Source organism: Solea senegalensis, linkage group LG17 (assembly GCF_019176455.1).
Source record: "Solea senegalensis isolate Sse05_10M linkage group LG17, IFAPA_SoseM_1, whole genome shotgun sequence".
Lineage (NCBI taxonomy): Eukaryota > Metazoa > Chordata > Actinopteri > Pleuronectiformes > Soleidae > Solea > Solea senegalensis.
In genome coordinates this window covers 14,860,748-14,883,492 of record NC_058037.1, presented here as the reverse complement: position 1 = coordinate 14,883,492, position 22,745 = coordinate 14,860,748, and the positions used below count along the sequence as shown (strand labels likewise).

Sequence of the window (22,745 nt, the reverse complement as noted above, 5' to 3'; positions counted from 1 at the left end):
TGACGTCCTTTCTGGTATGCAGAGGCCACCGTAGTTCTGTCGTTGCAAATTGGTAGCCATTACATCACCTCTATTTGACCTACTACTGCTTCCCTTGAGACAATCACTGTGCTGGTAAAAAATACCAGAGCACAATGGTGAGACGAAGCACCACGGCCTGTCCTTGTCATCATGTCTTGGCCGTCGGCTCGATCTGTTATAAAACGTGGAACATTCCTGCGATCGCACACTTCCTGTTTATATAATTGTGACAATAAGGACTCGCGTTTGTTTATAATTTGGTGAGGCCAGTTGTTTATTACAGCACCGGGAGGTGGAGAACAGCTAATGAGTGGAATTGCTTTGAATTTTTTTTGACGAATGAAAAAAGAAACATTCAGGTCATAAAAGACAAAAGTGTCACAGTGAAACTTGTTAGCTGATTTTTATTAACATTTTACTGTATGTCTGTGGAGTGTATTGTAAAGGATATTAAGTTTTTACTTGTCCAATATCTGAACCAGTAATATTTACCAGTATTGGACTAATACCGATATTCAGTATTGTATTGGCTCATTCCTATAATAATAATACTGAATAATAACAGTAATGATAAAAATCGAATTTATTCATTAAGTACTAGAGATTCTAAAAGGTAAGGCAAGGCAAATTTATTTGTATCGCACTATTCATACACAGGGCAACTCAAAGTGCTTTACAAGGCCATAGAAATACATTTTTAAAAGAAATCACAGAATAAAAGCAAGACATCAAAATGACATCATTCAAAATAAAAGGTAGACATTGAGATTAGATGAATCATAATAAAAAAGCAAGGCATTAAAAATACATTAAAATTAAAATAGTCATTAAAATCATGAGAGATAAAAGTGTGATTTTCCAATAAAAAGTGCATTTAAAAGACAAGACTGATAACTAAGATGATTATTTAAGAATTTTAGAAAAAGCTGTAGTAAACAATAATGTTTTCAGGCATGATACTTTTGCTATATGTTTTGCATTTAGATCTGTTTCCTAGTGTTGTAAATAGTGAGTTGACTGATTCCTCTTGTCCATAACATTTCATGGCATTGGTTGACTATGTGTTTACCTACATAATATGACAAATAAACGAATTATGAAATATTAATATTACTACATACAGTCAAATAGCAGCCCTGCTGTAGAATCATATATGATATTAGTAGATATGTAAAATAAAGTGAATAGTCTGCACATACAGTTTTCATGTGAATAATTATTTCTGATTTTCTAATGATGAATTTTTCCCAGTCTCACGACACGCGCGCATGTGGCTCATGGGTCCTCTCCGGGCTTCCGTAGGCATTCCTTCACTGTCAGTGCACTGTGACAGACAGCCATCGCTGAGCCCCAAGTGTGAACTATGGAGGAAATTAACAACATTGAAGTGATTCCGTGCACACAGTCCAACTATCTGAAGCCGCTCCGGGTCCACTACAACCAGGTGAGTTGTGTCCTTTCTCTACTAACGTGTCACAGGGGGCTGCTGGATGCTGCAGGCTAATTCTGCCCTCCCCCTTCATTCATTTAGCAGCTAGCAAGCTAGCCTAACCTAGACTAGCATAACATGAATGAAGTATGTGCTCAAACACGGACTCGGGCGAGCAGTAGTTCGTTCTCAGTTTGACCACAAATTACTCAAATGTCATATTTGCTATTTTAACTTTTCACAAATGGTGACTCGTCAGCTGCCACTGTGTTTGCGGTGATTCAGACGAAGCTAGTAAGCAGCTACATGCTAGCATGCTAACGTTAGCTCACATCAGAGGGGTTTATTTTGGGATTTGTGAAGCACGTAAACGTTAGCACATGCGTTGTATTAAGTTGAGTGGTAACGGTGTTTCGTGCCAATGAAACATGTTGTGTTGGCTTTAGTGTGTGTATGGGTCAGTTCACTTACCAGGTTCAAACTGATTTATTTATCTTCCCTTTAAACCCTGGGAGGATCTTGTTGGAACAGAGTTCTAACTCCCATAAATATCAGTTTTATAATGGAAATTTCAAGAAGAAAAGCCCACGAAATTACAGTTCATATTATATTTGCCATGTCACTGCCTTACATTTGCCCTCAAACCTGCTTATATTGACAAAATGGAGGCTGCCTGGATCATTACTATATTTTTGTCTGTTCCCTCACTGCAAAGTTTAATTTTCAGATTAATAAAATGTTATTCATCCCTGAAGGACAAATTAATTTATACAGCCAACTGGGTACATACACATTTACATACATCCACACAGGAAAGGTAAACAACCAGCACGATGTGCAAACTCAAGGTGCAGAGTGCCAAAGTCACAAGAAAGATCAGAGAGCAAGAACAATATTGTCACTGAAACCCAGAAAAACCTGACCAAATACTCAGCGTTCAGCAGTTAAATAGCAGAGCAAATGATTTTGTTTAACAGATTGTCTTGATCAGAGGTTGCAGGTAGCATTTTCCCAATGGCATTAGTGACAATTCCCCATGAAGGACATGATTATGATACGCAATTGTTTCTGGACATGTTTCTTCCAGACTGAAACAAGGACATTGAGGCGCGTACCCATTATTTTGGAGCAGACTTTGACCACATTATTCAGACAGTTTCTGTCTTTTACTGTTAAGTTTTTCAACCAGCAAATGAATGAGAAGGTCAGAGTTCTCTCTGATACACAGTGAACATGATGGGTTTTGAAACTAAGAGTTCATACCCCATAATATTTTTTTATCTTCATATAATCTTAAATGCTGTGATTGAATGCTTCTTAAAAAGTTCCTGTTTTAAACTTTTAGCCTTCAAACCGTGACATGTTGCCCTTTGTGGTAATTTAAAAATGTATCTATTTGACCAAGGGCAGGATTTTACACAGATAGTGTCTGCAGTGGGATGGATTTTTAAATAAATCCTCAACCAGAGACTCTTGTGGATCAAACATTGCCCTTTCATCCCTGTTCTCATTTTTTCTTTTTTCTATTTCCATGAGTAATGTATTCAAAATACTGTCTAATAGAATACAACTGACTCAAATTGAATAATTGTCCATGGATGCAGCCTCAACATGAATACAGTAGGAGAAAAAAACCGTATAATTATTGCTGCAAATGATGATGTATTAAACAGGTATTTATATTGCGATATACTCTCTACGTCTAGGTAAAGATATGTACATGATTTCACGTGAAATCAGTCTTGACAGGTTATCATTCAAGTCTCCCTCCATTGTCTTATCTGCCCTTGCAGTGCTGTACTGTAAAGATTGAGATGCCCTCAAGGACATAAGCTCAGCACTGAACCACCACAATATATCAGATGTTCTGTCAAGTGCTTGTTTGTGCAGGTTTATGATCTGTCATCCACTCCCGATGTTTTTGGCTGCTTATTCACAACACAACACAAATTTAGTGTCTTTTGCTTTTTCCAAAGGAGTTTACAATTATTTTATGAAAGCTGTATGGCAGTAAACGGGATGTATTCGTAATCCCAAATGTGCAACTAAAACCATAAAGAAGTAAATTCAGCCTTGTTTTTGTGAGATTGTAATTTATTATAAATGAGCCTTTGATCTTGGAGAAAACAAAGTGTGGCGACAGTATGTTGTGATGATTTCTGGCACGGAGAGAATTGTTTCCTTCCCCAAATATAGGCAGTAGTCCAGCAGTAATACAATTTTAGATTTCACAATGTTTGTGCAGTTTCTATGTTACTGGGTTAGATAGTTCATCACTACTGCTATGTAAAATCTGAGAAATTGGGGTGAAACATACTCATTCTTAGCACATTCCAACTGGACAGAAAACCTGTTTACAGGTTTTTGACCAATGGCAATGTGTCTTATCAGCAGTCACCCCTGGCTCAAATTCTTCTACTACTTCTAGTTCTACCTCTACTACTACTACTACTACTACTCCTACTACTACTTCTTCCTCTTCTACTACATCTACTACTACTTCTTCTACTTCTTTGACTTCCCCTACTACTACTTCTATTTCTACTACTGCAACTACTACTACTTCTACTACTTATTCTACTACTATTACTACTATTTGTTCTTCTACTTCTACTTCTTCTACATCTACTACCAGTACTACTTCTAATGCCACTACTTCTACTACTTCTACTTTCTCTTCTACTGCTTTGACTTTGTGCCATTTCTGGTGCAATATCCATTAGTTTTTCTGGGCCTTTATCATAGCTGTTTTAGCAGATTGGATGGCGCTTAATATCATTTATTTAATTGCTCACTGGATAATCTTAATGATTGAATTAAAGAAAGACAAAAGACACCACAGGTCAGAACAACCAAAGGGAGTGGTGTTAATGGTGTGGCAGTGGCTAGCATTGTTGCAAGTAGGTCATTGGTTCAGATCCCGTTTCAACCGAGGGCCTTTTTGTGTGGAGTTTGTTCTCAGGCTTCCTCCCACAGTCCAAAAATATGCCACTTAGGTTAATTGGACATTCTAAATTGATCAAAGGTGGGAGTGTGAATGGTTGTTTGTACCTTGCATTTCGCCCTATGTCAGCCGTGATTGTCTCCAGCCCCCCTGCGACCCTCATGTGGAGGATTAAGCAGTAGAAAATGAATGAAACGGAAGAGGTGCTAATATTTGGAAATAAGAAAACATTAAAAAAATCCGCAATGGGTGCACACCTCTGATTTTAAGAAGCCCCTTTATAGCGTCGCCTCAAATCTCAAGTATCGTGAATCACACCTGTGATGGGCGTCATGGGGTTAAGCTTGTCAGGAGAATGGTTAACGGGTTACGACAGCAGATGGACGACAAAAGAGACGATGGTGGACTGAGTGCCCTCTCTTTCATCCTCCTCATCTCTCCTGTGCAGCTCAGGAGGGGCTTGTTCGGGGGACTCCTCACAAAAGCTCTTTCAGTCACACTGAGGGACCATCTCTTCCCCAAACCTTTTCATGTTCATGAGTACATCTGCAGCCCAGCCACTGGTCACTAACCCAAATCTACACAGGCACACACACACACAGAAATACACACTTTAAGTAGGTGCCATGTGTAAGAGGCTCTCGTCATCATTAGTCTTTATCGGTGTTTTGTCTCCTCGCTCTACAGAGCAGGTGATTTTTCCCTCGTTGACTCTGGGAAGCCCCTCTCATCTCTGGTTCAGATCCTCTGGTGCCTCACACTAACGCTGAACCACAGGTCGACACTTAAAGCGGCATAATTGCCTCCCATTTAGTCATTATAAAGATTTGAATTATTCATCCAGAATTATTTATACCGACCCCCTTCACCTTCACCTTTGTCGACTGTAATTGAAACACATTTTCTCACATGAATAAATATTTATTGGCTTGAATCAGTGCAAGAAAACACATGTGTGCGTGTGTGTTTGTGTACAGTAGGTGGAGCTATGATATTCTGCATATTAAAAACTTTTCCAAAATCCTCTAACTCATGCAGTCAGGTTTAATAGTTAGTTTTTATTGACCACAGAGAAAGGTTCATTGGTGTTGTGTAGGTGGACATGAGGACAGTTAGTGGAACAGAAGAGGACACATAAGATAGGACAAGATAGGTGAAGCCTAAAGTGCAAATTAATTGCATTAACAATCTTTGAAACAAGTGTACCTAATTAAGTGGGGCAGTGAACTTGTGTATCATGTATATAGGAAACAATGCAAAGTCTAAAATGTAGATGAAATACAAAAAGAACCCTAACCCAAAATCTTTAATGAAATTGAACAAACATCTTTGCTAACAGATATTGCAACAAAATCTAATCCAGTGAATGTGTACAAGTGTGCATCCTGTGCACACATGTTAATGTGACAGGTTAATGGCTCTCTGTAGGTTTCACTAGAGGACACACAACACATGGGTCACATGGGTGTGCACATGAACACAGAGTGTGTGTGTGTGTCCTTGGTTGTAGATTTTGGCACTTAAACACAGGTTCCACTAACGAGGCCCGATTTAATGCTGCCGATCCTGTAATTCAGCTTCACCCACTGAATGCAGGCGCAGATGCTTTTTGCCATTGTCATGTTTCTTTTTTTTTTAAACCTTGCCGATCATTAGTTCACTGGTTGTAATGGGTGTATCATACTTGTGCTTTTCTTTGTTGAGGCTGCTGAAGAGGACAGAAGATAAATCCTGAAATAAAAAAAATACAAGAGAATGAGGGAGTGCTCCATTGTATTTGAGGAGGTAGCTGATTTTTTTTTCTTCCTCTTGCAGCTGCCAGCTTTATAGTGGATCTAGTGAGTTATGTGTGTGTGTGTGTGTGTGTGTGTGTGTGTGTGTGCGCGCGTGCATGCGTGTGCGTGCGTGCGTGCGTGTGTGTGATGGTTATTAGACTTTAAGCACCTAAAAGATCAAGACCATACATCCCTCCCTACAATGGCCATTCACACAGGAGCATTTCGGATGCCCAAAGCCAGAGGGACCACATTAATTTCAAGGTCCCACTCCTGCCTGCGCGCTCTCTCTCTCTCTCCCTCTCCCTCTCTCTCTCTATGGGCTAATCTCTCTGTCGTAATCCATGTCAGCCATGATTCTCCGTCTCCCCTGGGCCATTCAACCTGAACCCGCCCTCCCCTTCTCTCAGCAAGTGGCCCGAGTAATGAGGGGAACCCCACCATCTGTGAGTGATGACAGGATACTGGAGAGGGAATACGTGTGTGTGTGTGTGTGTGTGTGTCTCTGTGTGTGTGTGGGTCGAGTGGCTTCACCTCAAAGAAGTTATCATCCTTATCAAATTAATTGTAATATTCTGATGTGATTACTGTAAATGAACCAAACCGCAATCAAGACGTTTACAGGCTTCACCCATGTAATTGTGTCTAAGTGACTTGTCTTTTAACATATTTTTCACTCTGTATTACTCCATTTACCTGCAGATTATTGTCTATTTCTTTTATATACATTACTATTAATCAGTTCTACTTAGTTTTGCTTATAGTAATACAAAAAGGGAGACATGTTATTATGTCCCAGTTTTCATGCTGATGCCAAAGAGTTCAGTTTGGTGTCATTTACAACAAAGAAAAGCATCAGATCATCACATCTGAAAAACTGGGACGTCACATATTTTTAGCACACATAATTGTTTAAACCATTATTCAGTCAGACAGTAATTACTGTCTGACCAGTTATGGTAAACTTAACAATCCTCCACAAATTTAAGAAATAGCTACAGATTGTCAAATAAAGACAACTTAGAGGTAGAACGCAGTGCAAAATCAATATAATTAAGGTACCATTTGTGTTTTCTGTCGTGACAACATCTGGACTTTTTGACGGTGCAGCCTAGTTTTATCCCTCATCTTAACGACATGACCGGGCAGAGCATCAGTCCTGGTATCTATATTATCATTTGCTCAGGGAAAATATCCTATAATTTTACCTGTAAAAGAGTCAACGACAGGAAAAAGGGATCTTGCTCATTCATTATTTACCAAGCACTCTTGACAAAGCAGCAAGACATGAGAAGTGCAGCCCTGCCTCAGTCACAGCTAGTGATTTATCATACGCACACACGCACGCACGCGCGCGCACACACACACACACACGCCTTCACACTTAGCTTTGCTTTCATCGATGAAAAGTGAGAGGGGTGCGGCCGACTCAGCCTCACGGAGGAATGATGTGTATGTTGATGCTCACACTCTTTTGTTGACATGACAGGATTTTTGAGAGAGCAATTACACCAGTTGACTTGGACGCCGTCGGAGCGTCTTTGATGACACAACTGCGCAGTCAGAGCATCTTTTAAAGACATGACTGTGCAGTGAGGAGGTTTGATGTCAGCACTTTACCGGTGACTGACAGCGAGTCATCACATCTGTCCGCATCATCCTCCCTCACCCCTCAGGTCCTCCCTCACCCCTCAGGTCACATGGATTCATGCAAACTGCAGTTTTAGTCAGTTTAACCTAAATCTGCTGCAGGAAAAAATATTTATAAGTTATAGTTTAAGTTATTTATTATATTTTCTCTTTTATACACACATTATATACATTATGTGGCAGCTGTTGCTTGAATTTTTTTCACAAGGGCAGATTGGTTTGCTTTACACATATTCGTGTAAAACATCTGGTACAAAAGCTTGTGTTCAATAATATACAGTAGGTACATACTAACAATCAATCTGCACATTATTTTCCAGATTGATTAATTCATCTTTAACCAACTTTTCAGAGTTTTCATCTTATTAATTGTGAATATTGTCCGGTTTCTTTTCGATGTAACAAAGAAAGTGTTGAAATGCAATCATTTGGGTTTCATCATCAGTTCCACAATACTTTTCTCTATTATGGAACAACCAACAAATTGATGAATTGGGGGAAAAATACACAGATTAATCAAATTATGGTAATCATTGGATAGTAAATTAGTCATTAGTTGCAGCCCTATATTTGAAAGACATTGACTTTGTTTTAAACCCATTGTTTTTACCATGAGAGACATTTTCTTTGCTTGGTATGTAAATGTATAGAATTTTTCCTTGATCCCGACAAAGCTTTTAAAGTATATGAAGATGATCCTGGAGTAAAACCCATAACTAAACCCACACAAACTTTGGCTTAACGCTCTCTTTTCACACCACAACGTTATAATTAATGATGCATGAACAGCATTATCCTAGCTTGGCTTCACATTCAGGCCATGTGGTGGTGAACTGTTAGGTCATGCACCAGTCAGTCGTTTATCTGTTTGTTGATATGATTTACACAAGTCTTCATTAGCTCCATCTCTCTCTCTCTCTTGTTCCCAGGTGTAAATATACAACAGAAAATGGGAATTTGTGTAGTTGATGTTGGAGTTTCTTTGATATTTCATATCAGCCAAATAAGTGGTTGATGAAGTGGAAAATACATGAGCATAATAAGAATATGTTTGGGCTTTACTCCAGTTTGCTTCCACAAGCTTTAATTCTCATGTTTTTATTAAGTTATTAGTTATTTTTCCCATCAACCTCAACTTATATTGTTTTGACAGATGTTCCTGTAATTTTGCCTACAGCACAGTATTAAGGTAATCATGTAATCTTTAGATATTTTTTGTGAATGAAGCAAGTGTTGTCAACATGCCTTTGGCAAAAGGCAACTCCTTCACAATTTGCAATTAAATGCAATTAAAACTGTGTGTAAATATTAATTCCATCTAGTTAGTAATATAAAGAGTGCCCATAGTAGCTTTGGCACAGTGGCTTCAAGCCTGTTGTTGCAACAGTAGCTCTATTATGTCCAATGATGTTTCGCCTCTGGTGCCTCCAATTCTGTGCAATTAACTCACTATTTTACCTCCTCCCATTGCTTGGGTGGTAGTGGATCTGCACCAACACACTCGCACACAAGAAGGTGCATCCGTTGTAGGTAAAAATAAGCCTTTTGTCAAAAGCTGTCATCCACTGCATGTGTCTGAACGAGCTTGTGGTTGGAGAGAAAAAGATGGTAGCCTAAATTTGAATTGAGGACATGTTTCCTCAGGCATAGTTAATGTAGGGCAACTTACACATATTTAGATTGCGTGTAATGTGGAGGGAGGGGACGTGTGGTAAAGTTGTACCGCTTAACGGAAGTGTCACAGAAGCACATCAGCTACGCAGTGCTGAAAAATGCCTATAAGTGGATTCTACTGTTAAAAATAAACCTTGACACGTGTTTCAATAATGATCATGGTTTTGGCTTCCGAAAGTGATGAAAATTTGTGCTCCGACTAAGGAACTATTCCCATGTCATGTAGCTCCAAATTGTCTGGATGAGTAAAACTATGTTGAAGTGGAACTTTGCCAGTTTTCCTGTCCCTCCCCCTCTCATCCCCTCTCCTGGCCATGTGCATTTATTTTTTTATTAATGGAGCCGGCGAACGCAAGCCATGGAGCCATGTCCATGCCGATGGAAGAACAGCCAATCACCCACTGAAAACAAACCAGCAACGGACATCGCTCATAAAAATGGCCGAGCAAACGCTACAGCAGTAGCAAACATCGAGGAAGTGCCAATAGCAACAGCAAGAATGCAGGGATGCCGTCCGTTTTGCATGCTCCTGTGTTTTTAGAAAAAAAGACAATCCGAAGTTTACTCGTGTGTGGCCTTGATTGTTTCCTCTTCCTCACTTCCTCTTGCCAGCTCTGCCATAATGAACGTTAAAATAACTTGTACCTTCTTAGGGTGTGTGTGTGTGTGTGTGTTCATGTAGTGCCATAAGGCAATAAGTGTTTCTCACAAGAACTCCTGACTCCAGGTTGACAGTCCTGATCTTGCAAGACTGATTATCTGCTAACAGACTGTAGGGGGAGTGAAAACAGCCCCCAATCTCCCCACAACAAGCCATTTAATCTGGTTAAAGCTGTTAAATTATGGTAACTAACCCTAACCCTAAAAAAACCCTGCATAGTTCTACTTTAAAAACACATAACACATAATCAAGTACCTTTAGATTCAAACATATAATGTCTTGCATTGCCAGTTTGTGAGTTCTCTCGATCTGTGTGTGGTACACAATGATGCATTGATGATTTTTTTTGGATATGGACTCACAGCAAACAGATTTTGTGTATAAACCATGTTCATGCATTATGAACATGGTAAGTAGTTCAAGTAATTAAACACCAATGGGGCTTAAGTGTCACGTCTACTGAGTTTGGCTACCGGAACTTTGACTGCTCTCGCTTCATCTGGTGTGAATGAAAATGAACCAGATTATCAGGGCGGTGATCAGATTGTCCTTTCACACATCCCACAGAGTAACAAGCCAACCCTTCAGTCAGTGTTTGTGCCACTGCCCACAGGTTTAAGGTCTTGTATGCCAGCGTCTCTGATGAGCTCTTTTGTGCTGAGCACACACACCTGCATCAACTATCCCTCCTGGAAAGTTACTAAAGGTGTGAGCAGCTTTGCGTCCTCTTGATGTGTGGATGTGACCATGGGGCATGAAAACACTTAGTTACAACTCCTGTCTATTCAGCTGCTCGGTGATTACAGGACGTGTTTCAGCAATTAGTCATCAGGAATCCCTCCCTGCAACTCATTCTAGTTTGGATTTGCATTGCTTTATTAGATGTTATATAAGAAGCAGTCACGGCAGGAAATCCCTTACAGTAAGGCACACTGGCTAATAGAGAAATATCAATAAATAAATACCAGGACCATAATAAAACAAATGTATAAATCATGGCACAGGAAGTTACTTCCTTTTATTGCCAGCATTTATTTGAAGTTAATAGTAAATCATGTCACTTCACATGTGTTGACAAAGCAAAATGTAATACAAACAATGTCATGCAGTTCTGTGAACACTGGAGTTTGTATTTTATTTCACATGCTCATTGAGCTGCAATCGACAAAGTAAAAGCGTGTCATCTGATGCAGGAAGTGTGCTTTTCTTTTGACTTTGCATCTGCACATGTTTTCATTAGGTGTGGCCGGTGATATAACTTTAGCGTGCCCAAGCAGGCATCGCTTATTGGGTCGTTGTTGTTGTGATTACACTTAAAAGAAATGAGATGATTTGACATCCTGCCATACAAAGTCACATTCAACAAAGTGGGCGAGATGTGGTGTTGGTGGTGGTGCACTTAATTCATCTTATCTCACTGAATGTTGTTTTAGAAACGTTGTTGGAATCCAAAAGCATTACATTTGGAGTAATTGCAGTTGATTGTTCAAGGTCCTACTGATGTAATGTTTATGTAATGTAATGGATAACTGTGACTAGGATGAATACAAATCTCAGCAGATGCAGTATATTGTTGGAAGGTTGAATTTGCCTTAATTGTGTTTTGTGTTATTCCTTCACAGAATGGCACAAAGAAAACTTGGGACTTCATGCAAACCCATGACAGGTAAAACACATTTTACTCACTACTGCTGAAGAAAAGCTGTACCCAACATTTTATTTTGCAAAATGAATACTCAGACAGTGTTAGGAACATTGATGTGGAGTTTTGCAAAGTCAAAACTTCACTTCTTAAAAAAATACCTATTATGTTCAAGGTTTTTGCTCACCAGATACATCTTTGTGTGATTTATTCACATGGTAATAATATTTACTGAGCCTGAATCCAATTGAGCAAGGCTTTCACATCAGCAGTGGAATTTCGTTGAGCAATGTTGCAACTTTTTTATTATTTCAGACGAATGTGGATTATATCTAAGTTTGCGCCTCAGGCCAGCACACATCTAACCTATCAGAATGTGTATTGATGATGATATGACCTGAATATCGAAATAAGAAAGTACACACAGCGTGGATTATTAACAAACAGGACCTCCCTCAAATCTTCAAACTGTTTGACAAACATTCTAATGTCCATTTTGAGGCAATGAAGTGGTAAAGGCCACTTGGCTTGGGTGACTTGTGTCACCATGTCATCCACTGCTTATCCTTTGAGGATCATAGGGAAGCTGGAGCTCCTCTCAGTTGACATTGGGCAAGAGGCAGTGGACAAGTCTTTCATCACATGTCCTTAAATAATAATGAAATACTGTGACTGTGGTTTCAGACCAGCTTTTCTTGGTTAGTCCCACAATGGTGTTCTGCTCCCATTCCTCAGGCCTCGTCTTTTTGTGTGTTCTAGTGCCCTGTTATTGTACTTGGGGAATGGCTATAAATGTCTGAGCTTCACAGGGGACACTGTAAGAGAAATATCACACATTTGTGTCAAATCCCCAGTTCCTACATTTTGTTTTGCCCAGGATACCGAAATGTCCCGAGGCAAGTCTCAGGCCATTTAAGCCCTCTTTCCTCCACTCCTGACCCCAAAAGAGGTCCCTGTGAAAAATAGTACCACCGAGACAAAAGCAGTAAAGAAATACAGCCCATGGGAACATCCAGCTTTTCCTCAGGTGGAAACGCTCATTCCCCCATTAGCCTACAATGAATGGAGCCAGGATTGTTTTGCTTTTTTGTTTAAGATGCGTGACATTTTCTTCTCAGTAGGGCAAAAAATGTGAAAGACAGATTTGAACAAAGACCAAATAGGTTTTAAGAACATAGATTATTTTTGTGAGCAGTGCTTCTATGTGGAGTCCTCGCCGTTTCCTTTGGTTTCACAAGCATTTACTTTCAACCTATCATATTTTGTCCCTTACCAAGACTAAGATGTCTTCTCTTTGAGAGGATTTGGCTGTAAACCCATTCTAAATTTTCAAAAACCCAATAAGAAGGTAATTTAATATGATTTGTCCTTCCACTTTTACTTTTACAAGGTAGTTCCAGAAGTCCTTTACCCCAATAATCACCTCCAGCTCAACTGTGGGATTGTGGGATATGATGGATATATAATCTCTCCAGCATGTTTGGGTTTGTCACTTCATTTTGCTCGTTTCAACACGATGGACCCAAGAGTTTTTCTTCAATTGTCCTGCTGAGCATAGGACGTGTAAGACCTCTGGGTCAGAGTGAAGACTGAGGCGGAAAAATTGCCTCATTTTGGACACTAGAGTAAAGGCTGGCTGCAGATTGGTAAATTGCGAGTTGTGCCCTCTTAACTCTTTAAAATCTGGCACAGTCTGACTTTACCACTGATAGAATAGCAATCCCTCCCTCCCCCTAAGATACATTTCAAAAGTGCGTAGTCATAAGCCCTCTCCAATTTTACAAAAGCACATTGTGCTTCATTATTTTGCCACCTCTGTGTTTATGGGCATGTTTGGACAGTGGTGCTTGTTTATTACAGAGAGTCACTTTTAATGAGAGTCAGAGTATACGTTAGGGGGAATAGTTTCAATCAATTTGTAACACACAGGTAGTTCAAATTTCCACCAATAGTTTCCAGGAGCTGTGAAAGGGGGAGCAAAATGCAGCTTTACTTAATTGGAGAGTGATTAATCATATTTGAGATCAGAGGAAGATAATTCGATAACTTGAGGGTAACAATTATGACAAGCGGTGTGTACAAAACATTTTTTAAGTTACAAGACCTACAGGCAAGTTGGATTGTAGAGTTGTCTGCTGCGTTGTTGCTTCACGTTTGGTATCGGTGACGGATTATAAAGAACTTCTCCTGGTTTCCCCCTCAAACAAAAAGAACACGGTGATAATATAATTGTGTAAAAAGTACTCCCCTTAATCCTTCTCCTCACATGTCTGCCATAACCCAGCTTGTAGTTCCGGCCAGCGAGAAAGCTCTGCAGAAAAAAAAGTTAAACTGTGCGTGAAAAGTCCTGAGCGTCCATTTAAACTGTGTCTTGGTTAAACCATTAGAAAGACTGTTTTTCAGTAGGAAGCTGTAGAACAGCAGTAATGGTGTGGAACAGCACTGCAGGACCCTGACCTGCCTCCGGGGACAGCTTTCATGCCACAGGCTTGTGTGGTCCACTTTTGGGCTAAAGCTGCCATATTACCTTATCCATTCATGTGGTCTACACTACAGTTGTGGTGGTGGGGTTTTCTTTTCAGATTTGGGCCCACAAGTGGTTTTATGGTGGGTCTCCATTGCTTGCTCACTTTTCAGGCAGATGGATGTATTGGAATGTTATGTTTCTGTAACTGGTTGGGCTGTAGATACAAGACACTGAAAGCCATAGTATGATTGAATCAAACTGTTTTGTAGTATGTGTTGTTCTGCAATGTCTCGGTTCACAATTGTTTAGACCTATTATGAAAAGCCACTCTGTAAAACTGTCATTAATCTCAATTCAAAAGCTCTGCCTTTTGTGTCTCTGTATTCAGGTCAAACTGAAATGTGCAAATGGAGATAATGGTGCACAATGTTCAATATTCAGTCCTTGTAGGTGTGCAGAAACAGGGGCTCAAGATACTGGCTGATAAAGTTACAATCATTCTGTTTGAACAATAAGATTGTTGACCAACTTCTCAGCCTGGTTCAGCAGCATTCGCCAAATGTTATCAGATATCGCAACGTGAAATTTAAGCCATGTTTCCCTGAAGTTTGAATGACAAACCTGTTCAATGAGAGACTGCTAAACAGGCTTTGACCCCAGGTGGAAAGCAGTTGCCAGGCAATGACAAGAAATGTATCAAGCAAGGACAAACCAGGTCAGCTGGTGCTCTTACATAATGTCAGAAACACACATTTTAAGTGCACCGTATGTATTACACACATATTAAATCAGTGTCCCTGGTGCTGTAGCTAGAAACAAGTCATAAGAGCCACCATGGGAAAGACAGGGCAGGGCTTCCTGCTGCCTCAGACACATCCGCTTTCCCAGCACAGTCCCCGGGCCTCAAGTCTCCACTGGCAGCGACAGTCACACAGTTCTATATACACACACATCAACACAAACACACACACACACACACACAAATTAACACAAAAAGAGAGAGAGTGAATATAGCTGCCTGTACACAATGTAATAGATGCCAGTTGGGAAGCATTTTATTGTTAGTGCTGAGTCATTCAAACATTTTCAAATTTGATTTTCTATCACATATTCTATGCATGGTTGCAAAATTGTTAACGGAAATAGTGACATATCTTTATGCATGCTACTGTCGGCGTATTAGTTAGCATTAAAATCAACAGGTATACATGTTTTAAGTTGGAATTTAGCCTCTTGCTTGTTATTATTCTGCCTCTGTGTGGACTTTATGAACAGAAATGATGGAACATTATTTGTATGCTGCGTCCTTCACCAGAAATCTAACAGACCTGAGTGAGGGAGCGTATGTGCATATACACCAGCATCAGCACTGGGGCATGGACTTTTATCCCATCAAACTTCTGAATTACTGGCTTTTTTTGAGCAGTAAAGTCACTTCTGAGACGTTGTGTGCGCTGCTTTGTGTCCTCTGTCATACTCTAATCCGATTGCAGTTGTCTTGCTTTATTGTTATGGCTTCAATGTGTGAACTCATTTGACAAATTTTGAATATAACAGACATTTAGTTGTAAAAGTTTTAAGACATTTTAAATCCAGATTATGATTTATGATTTGTAACCATGAAGGTCTGAGTGATTTATATAACATTAATTAACATTAAAATGGAATCTGTTCATGTCCAAGAAATTTGAAGCAAATCTACATACAGCCCACACAAAAGTTAACTTGGGACTGTGATTTTGAAAATGACCACATGATGGTTATTAAAATCATTATTTAGCATTCATAATTTAATTTAAATGGTAAATGGACTGTATTTACACTTTTTTTTTTGTCATTGACACCTATTCACTTGGTGCTGGCACAGCTGTCATGAGTAACTTGGGGTTAAGTGTCTTTCTCAGGGACACATCGGCATGTAGACTAGTGGAGACAGGGATTAAACCCACAACCTTCCAGTTGAAAGATGACCCATTTTTACTAATGATCCACCTACTTTACAATTTATTCATTTCCTCCTCATTTTTTTAGCGAGCACATTGTGTTGGTCTGGTACGTTTGAAAGTCAGTGGATTCTATGTCAGTAAAAGGGCAATAAATGCTTCTTAAAGTGAAGAGTATTTTAGCTGAGTCATGTTTGTTTTTTCTTTATGGGAGCATAGTAGGAGAATTATATTTCTGAAATGGCTGGTTGTGGTTGAGGTATCAGCCCAAATGTGTTGCTAGTTAAAAAACACTGTATTGCATTGTTATTGCATCAGTAGGAACTCAAAGTTGTGAAAAAGTCTTAAATAAAACATTTAACACCAGTAAAACCAGTAATGGTCTCAGATGTGCAGGAAGAGAATATATTATTTAAAATGATGCCCGTTTGTGACCTTTCTTTAACACCGTATTTCTCCTCCTTTCCTCAGTGTATCAGTGCTGATCTTCAACACCACCTCACATTGTTTTGTCCTCGTCAAGCAGTTTCGTCCAGGTACGTTTTCATCACACGCCAACAGTGCCGCTCAACACCGTTAATTCATTTTCCCTTTGTCACCATCGTTCATCGAGATTGTTATATCTATCCTGTGGGCACTTTCACTAAAAAAGCAGTACATTACAATCCCTGTTTATTTAACGGAGTCTTGATAACAATGCAGATTCATAAATAGACCACATGAGGCCCCAGTTACAAAGCGGCCCAACCTCCTTTGTCAGAAGTCACCAGGGATTGTTCCACAGTGCACTGTGCTAAATTCAAGGAAGTCTGGGCACTGATATAGTGATATATTTTGTTCCTCCACTCTCTCACTGCTGTGAGGGAAACAAATCTGGTGCTTTATCTGAAAGAAATCACAGTTTGTCTGCAGCTAAGAATGGCATTCATCTTTTTAGACAGGGAGTGTACGGTATATCCATCTGTTTACTGATATCAGAAAATACATTTGCGGAGATATGTTTGAGTTATGGGGCAAAAGAAACTGCTGAGAGTTTCAGAGGTTTTCCTCCAGCCTTTTGATTAGTGTAAGTGTTGCGACAACCCTTATATCTTATTAATTTAATGGATGACATGTAATGCTTCTTTTAACTGTGTCCAGCATGAATTTGCACAATTTTAACCGGGTTTGAAATTGAATTTATTTTCCTTCAAGAAAAACAAATGCATAAATAGAGACAGTTTCCATTTACAGCTGTCCAGCCTTATTACTATTCCACAGATTTTCTTTATTTCATTTAGTTTATTCATCATTCATTACATAATCCTCACACTTAAGTGACTGGCAGCAGAAGACATGGAACATTTTTTGTCTTGCATTGTTATGTCATGCTATTCTTTGGACAAGATAACATGATAAACAGTCTATAAACAAATCAGTTTATTGATGAGAGTTATTAAAATGTAAAGCTCAAGTTGATTTAATGTTACTTGCCCTAAATAATGAGTTGTGCTTAGTAATAAATCTATCCAGGCACTGTTTTAATTGCTCTAATATTCACAGTCAAATTCTAATACTTTAAGGCCTCTGCAATACATTGTGGTAACTCAGTAACTTTGCTGCCCCCGGTGCAATCCCTGTCGGCTCAGAAGGTGTGAAAGCCTGGTGATGGACACATTGTGGTCAGGAATATCCTGGTGTAATTTCCAAGTTTCCATGAAGCACATCGAGCTACACTCCCGGTAATCCCTCTGACTCTGGGCTAACATTGTTAGCTCATCCGTCATGTTGTCCAGGGATGTCACGTCATACGTGATGATGGAGGGGATGCTAAATCTCTACCTCTGCATCCCCGGTGTTTTCATCTCCATAATACAGCCGCTGAAGTGATGGCCAAGTCTCAGCACGACCAGCTGATCTCTGGTGTATACAATGCAGCCGCGCAGTCGCTGCGCAACAGCCTGGCTTAGTGAAAGTAACCCTAAGGTGAAAATAATATATAAAAAAAATCTCTGTACCAGCATGGTTAGGATGAAGATAAGTAAAAATGTGATCAAATTAATACATTATGTTTTATATGTATATATGTATATATATATATATATATATATATATACATATATATATACATATATATATACACAAAGTTTTTAGCCTATATAGGAGATATATGGCGATATAAAGATGCACACAGGTTGTTTCTCTGGACTAATTTCTCAAAGAAGAGTGACAATACACTGTCAATACACTTAATAATAAAATATCTACTCTTTTTGATTGTATTACATGATAAAATACAGTTGTTACTGTTCAATTTAGAGAAATGCTTAAAATGATTGTATTATAAGTGTTTAAGTGACTTTTTTGAATATAAGTTTGTCAATTTGATATTTAATTTATATTATTTATTTAGTGTATTTCACTAATTTATTCAATCTAATTAATGTGATGACTATCAATGCAACAGCCTTAAAAACCAGGAGTCAACAAGTCATCACAGTTACCTTATCACGGTATGACAATAGTCAAAATCTAAGACCATATCTTCTCTCATGTCACCATCTACGAGGTCATATACAAGGAGTGTTTAAACAGTAATTGTCTTTGTTGACTTGGTAACTCAGATATTTGCAGAAACCTAAGTCCTCTAGGTTTTTGTAAATACAGTAAAAAAAAATAATACCCTCTCAACTTAATGAATAACAACACATTCTTTGTTTTCTCCCACCAGCTGTTTACATGTCTGAGTGGGAAAGGGCCAAAAGGCAGCCGCCAAAGTCTGCCGAGAAAACCGACGAGGGCTCCGCCGAGGCCGCGGCCCCCGACTCCTCGGAGGGCCAATCGGCCTCGGAGGGCCAGAGCTCCTCTCAGTGGCCTCTGGCCTCAACGGGCATCACGTACGAGCTCTGTGCCGGACTGGTGGACAAACCTGACCTCTCCCTGGAGGAGATCGCCCGGCAGGAGGTGCTGGAGGAGTGTGGCTACGATGTACCCGTGTCCAAGCTGAGGAAGATTACTTCTTATAGGTGAGCTGGTTGTAAAGCCATTCTAAACACAGATATTTTAGAGCAGTGCTTTTAATATCGCTCTCTAGATGTCCTATTTTTTACTGTACTATACTAATTACTATATAAGGTATACATTCTGAACCTCTTGAGCTTTGTTTCAATCAGATATAACCTACATTTGGAGCTTTGCTTCTTACTTATTGGTGGGTTGGGAATTCTAGTAAGCTTTTTAATACATGATTAAACATCTTGATACCACCCAAGTCATTCAAGCTTTAGTCTCTCACACCTGTATTTTTTGAAGGAGTGGCAGGTAAAGGCTTTTTTTCCCCCCCAGACAAATGGATTTCAATAGTTGTTAGTTCATCGAGCCACATCTGTATCTTAACCCAGCTGTCCACATCCTGATTCCAGACTCATGAAGTGTTAGCCACAATCTGGATGAGTCTGGTTGTTTTGCTCTTTGATGCTTGTTTCTATGGTTGTAAATACAGATGAAGTCAAGTAGAGCTTTTAAGTGTAGGAATGTCATGGTGTCACTCTAAAGTAAAAAACGAAACAATAGGTCCTTAAAAGACAATATGCACGCAAAGCTGTCTGTATATGTGATTATTTATTCACGCTCATTACTTATTTCATGCCACTACGACCTCCTGCTCATCCATTGGTCAAAGACCAGGCTCCTAGTGCAGTAACACTATGGTAATAAGTGTGTTATAAGGAAGTTATTCTATGGTTATATCATTTACAGTGCGGTTAATGAAAGTGGTTCAACAGTACAGCGCGTGGTTACCGCGACAACCCTATAGTAATCACCAACTAAATGCTTGTTATTAACAATGGGAGATGCACTTAGGACTTGTGGTAATAGTCTAATTGATTTTCTATTGGATAATGTATTATTGTACTGAAATTATTTTGATAATAGAATAATCCCATGGTTCTCCAACTGTGGTACGCTTCTCAGCTGGTACTTGGTGTATCAAACGTTTGGGAAACTCTTTTTCCTGCTTCTTAAATGTGAATATTTTGTGCGGTTCTTTGCTCCAAAAAACAACAAAATTGCAATCGCAATTCCTGTAAAAATAATCACAATTAGACATTTTTTCAAAATGGTAATCCAGCCCTAGAATGGATTATTAGTTTATAGTTAGTTTATGCTGCAGCCTTAGTCATTAACGATGATAGGCAGGTAAAGGGCAAACCAGTATGCAGTGATCCCAGGACAAAAATATTAGTTATAAATTTACATTTTTCTGTTGTCATTGGCACATCCATCATAATCAGAGGAAAATGTATTTAATTAATCAAATTGCTGGAAAACTATCAAAATTCAAAATGATAAACCCCAAAGTCAGTGACTGACAGTTTTTTGGAGGAAGTTGTAAAATGGTGAAATGTGATATACGATGTGTGGTTTTGGAAGTGAAGTGATAAGAAGCATCAGTCTTTGTTAGTGTGACATGAAGAAGCTACAGTGAGACGCCGAAAGCAGCTGAAAGTGTCCCACATCAGACGTGGCAGCACCTGCGCAGCTTTAACAGACGTCTCTCGTAATCGCTCTTTTGATTTGACTTGCACACCTCCTGCAGCTTTGTTGGTGTCGTCTATGGCCACTGTTATGTGTGGGCTGCCTCCATGTTAAGCAGATGAGTATCGTCTTAACCCTCATGACCCCCCTATGAGGGTGTTTTTGACAGAATTTGTTAATAGCAGCTAACCTGAGGTCAGAAAATCTCTGCTTTGGTTTAAATGACTGCACAAGAACTCTGCTGTTATTGTAGGTTTCATGTTATCATAATTCAAAGAAATAGATTACAGCGTTCACATGTGATAATCTTTCATTCAAGCATTTAAAGTGACACGGGACAGATTTACAGTGACAGCTTCACTCTAGCTCTTAATCATTTGGGCAGCTGACTAGTGAGGTAAGTCAAAGCAGTTCCCTTTGTTACGCAGTTATTTGCATTTTAGATTTTAAAGAAATTGTCAAGGATGCTAAAATACATTTTGGGAACCTAGCACAGTGGTCCAGTATCTAATGGGTGGAGCAAGACACACAGCAGTCAGCAGATTTGGTTGACAGTGAATCAATCCTCCCAGGCATCAACAGGAATGGGATGCATTATGACAAAGAGAGGATTCAAGGCTTTTTAATGTCAGTGCATAGCATTGTTTGCTTTGTCACATTCCTCTTTTTTTTGGGCGGGCTACACGCATGTCAAGTCATATCAAGTGATGTCAAGTCAAGACCCTCACATGGAGTGAGGAAAAACTGTATATATGAAAAAAAAATTAAAAAATGTAAATCACAGAAATGTAAAAGCCGTGTTTCCATTAAGTGGAACCGTTCGGTTTGGTTCAGTATGATATGTGTGTCCATTTGGACTAGTACCAAATTAACCAGCCCCAACTGGTCCATTCTTTGGTACCCTTCCCTTGGGGTACCAGGGTAAAATGGATTCTGGAAAACAGTTGTTTAGAGTGAATGTGTTGGTTTAGCAGAGGCATTACAACCATTGTAGTTATGGTTTATATGGACGTTAACTACCATGTGATTGTTTGTTTAGCAAGGATGTCACACTGAGAAAACACCTCGTTTAAGATAACAGGCCTTTTCTAGAATCTTTAAGTGCTAAACATATGGAAACCAACCCTTCTTTTCCCCTCTCTGTGCTTTTTCTCTCCCTCATCAGGTCAGGTGTAGGGGTAACGGGCGCCAAGCAGACCATGTTTTACGCCGAGGTGTCAGATGACAACTGCGTGAGCGCAGGTGGCGGTGAGCCACAGGAGGGGGAGCTGATCGAGGTGGTCAAAGTTCCACTGCACGAGGCAATGACGTTCGCCTACGACGAGCGTTTACCCAAAACCATGGGCGTCCTCTTTAGCTTCATCTGGTTCCATAATAACATGTCACCCAAGTACAAGATCTCGACTAATGTCTAACTAGAATTTACAAAAAAAAAAAAGAAAGAGAAAAAAAAATGTCTTTTCGACCATTTGTTCCAAACTCAATGAAACACTGGCCCAGCACATCCATTCTTCCCCTCATGGTTTTCATCGGTTGCCTTTTTGCATATCGGCACATGATGAAGACCCTTGTCCTGTTGCCAGCAGGTAAATTAGGCTTTTTTTTTCTTTTTACCTTTTCACATTTTAGAATAGTTGTCCTAAAAACTTTAAATTTGCCATAGCTGGTTGTCTCTGGCACTTTCAATTCAAATCCAGGTTAATTTTATTTTTAGTTATTATTAAATTATTGTACTCTGTGCCATCTGTTTTAAAGAAAATGGCTGTATATATATATGTATATACATATACATATATATACATATATGTATGTATATATGTATATATACATACATATACATATATGTACATATATATATATATATATATATCACTGATTTCATTTGCCTGACCTTGATTAGAGGAATGTTCCACTGATTTTTTAACTTTGGATCTTGAACTTTACCTTGAAAAAATGTTGCTCACTTTGAAAAGCAGCATTTACCATTCCTCGAATTCTTCAACATTTCCCGCAGCAAGTTC

The 22,745-nt window shown here is 39.2% G+C and overlaps 1 protein-coding gene across 1 annotated transcript; it reads left to right on the top strand.

Annotated features, from left to right (window-relative positions):
• Nucleotides 1-1,316: 1,316 nt before the first annotated feature.
• Nucleotides 1,317-22,459, top strand: nudt14 (nudix (nucleoside diphosphate linked moiety X)-type motif 14). Its single transcript, XM_044049374.1, has 5 exons — nucleotides 1,317-1,465; nucleotides 11,777-11,820; nucleotides 16,678-16,742; nucleotides 18,917-19,211; nucleotides 21,890-22,459. The coding sequence occupies exons 1-5, from the start codon at nucleotides 1,385-1,387 to the stop codon at nucleotides 22,137-22,139; spliced, it is 735 nt and encodes a 244-aa protein (XP_043905309.1). The 5' UTR covers nucleotides 1,317-1,384; the 3' UTR covers nucleotides 22,140-22,459.
• Nucleotides 22,460-22,745: the final 286 nt, after the last annotated feature.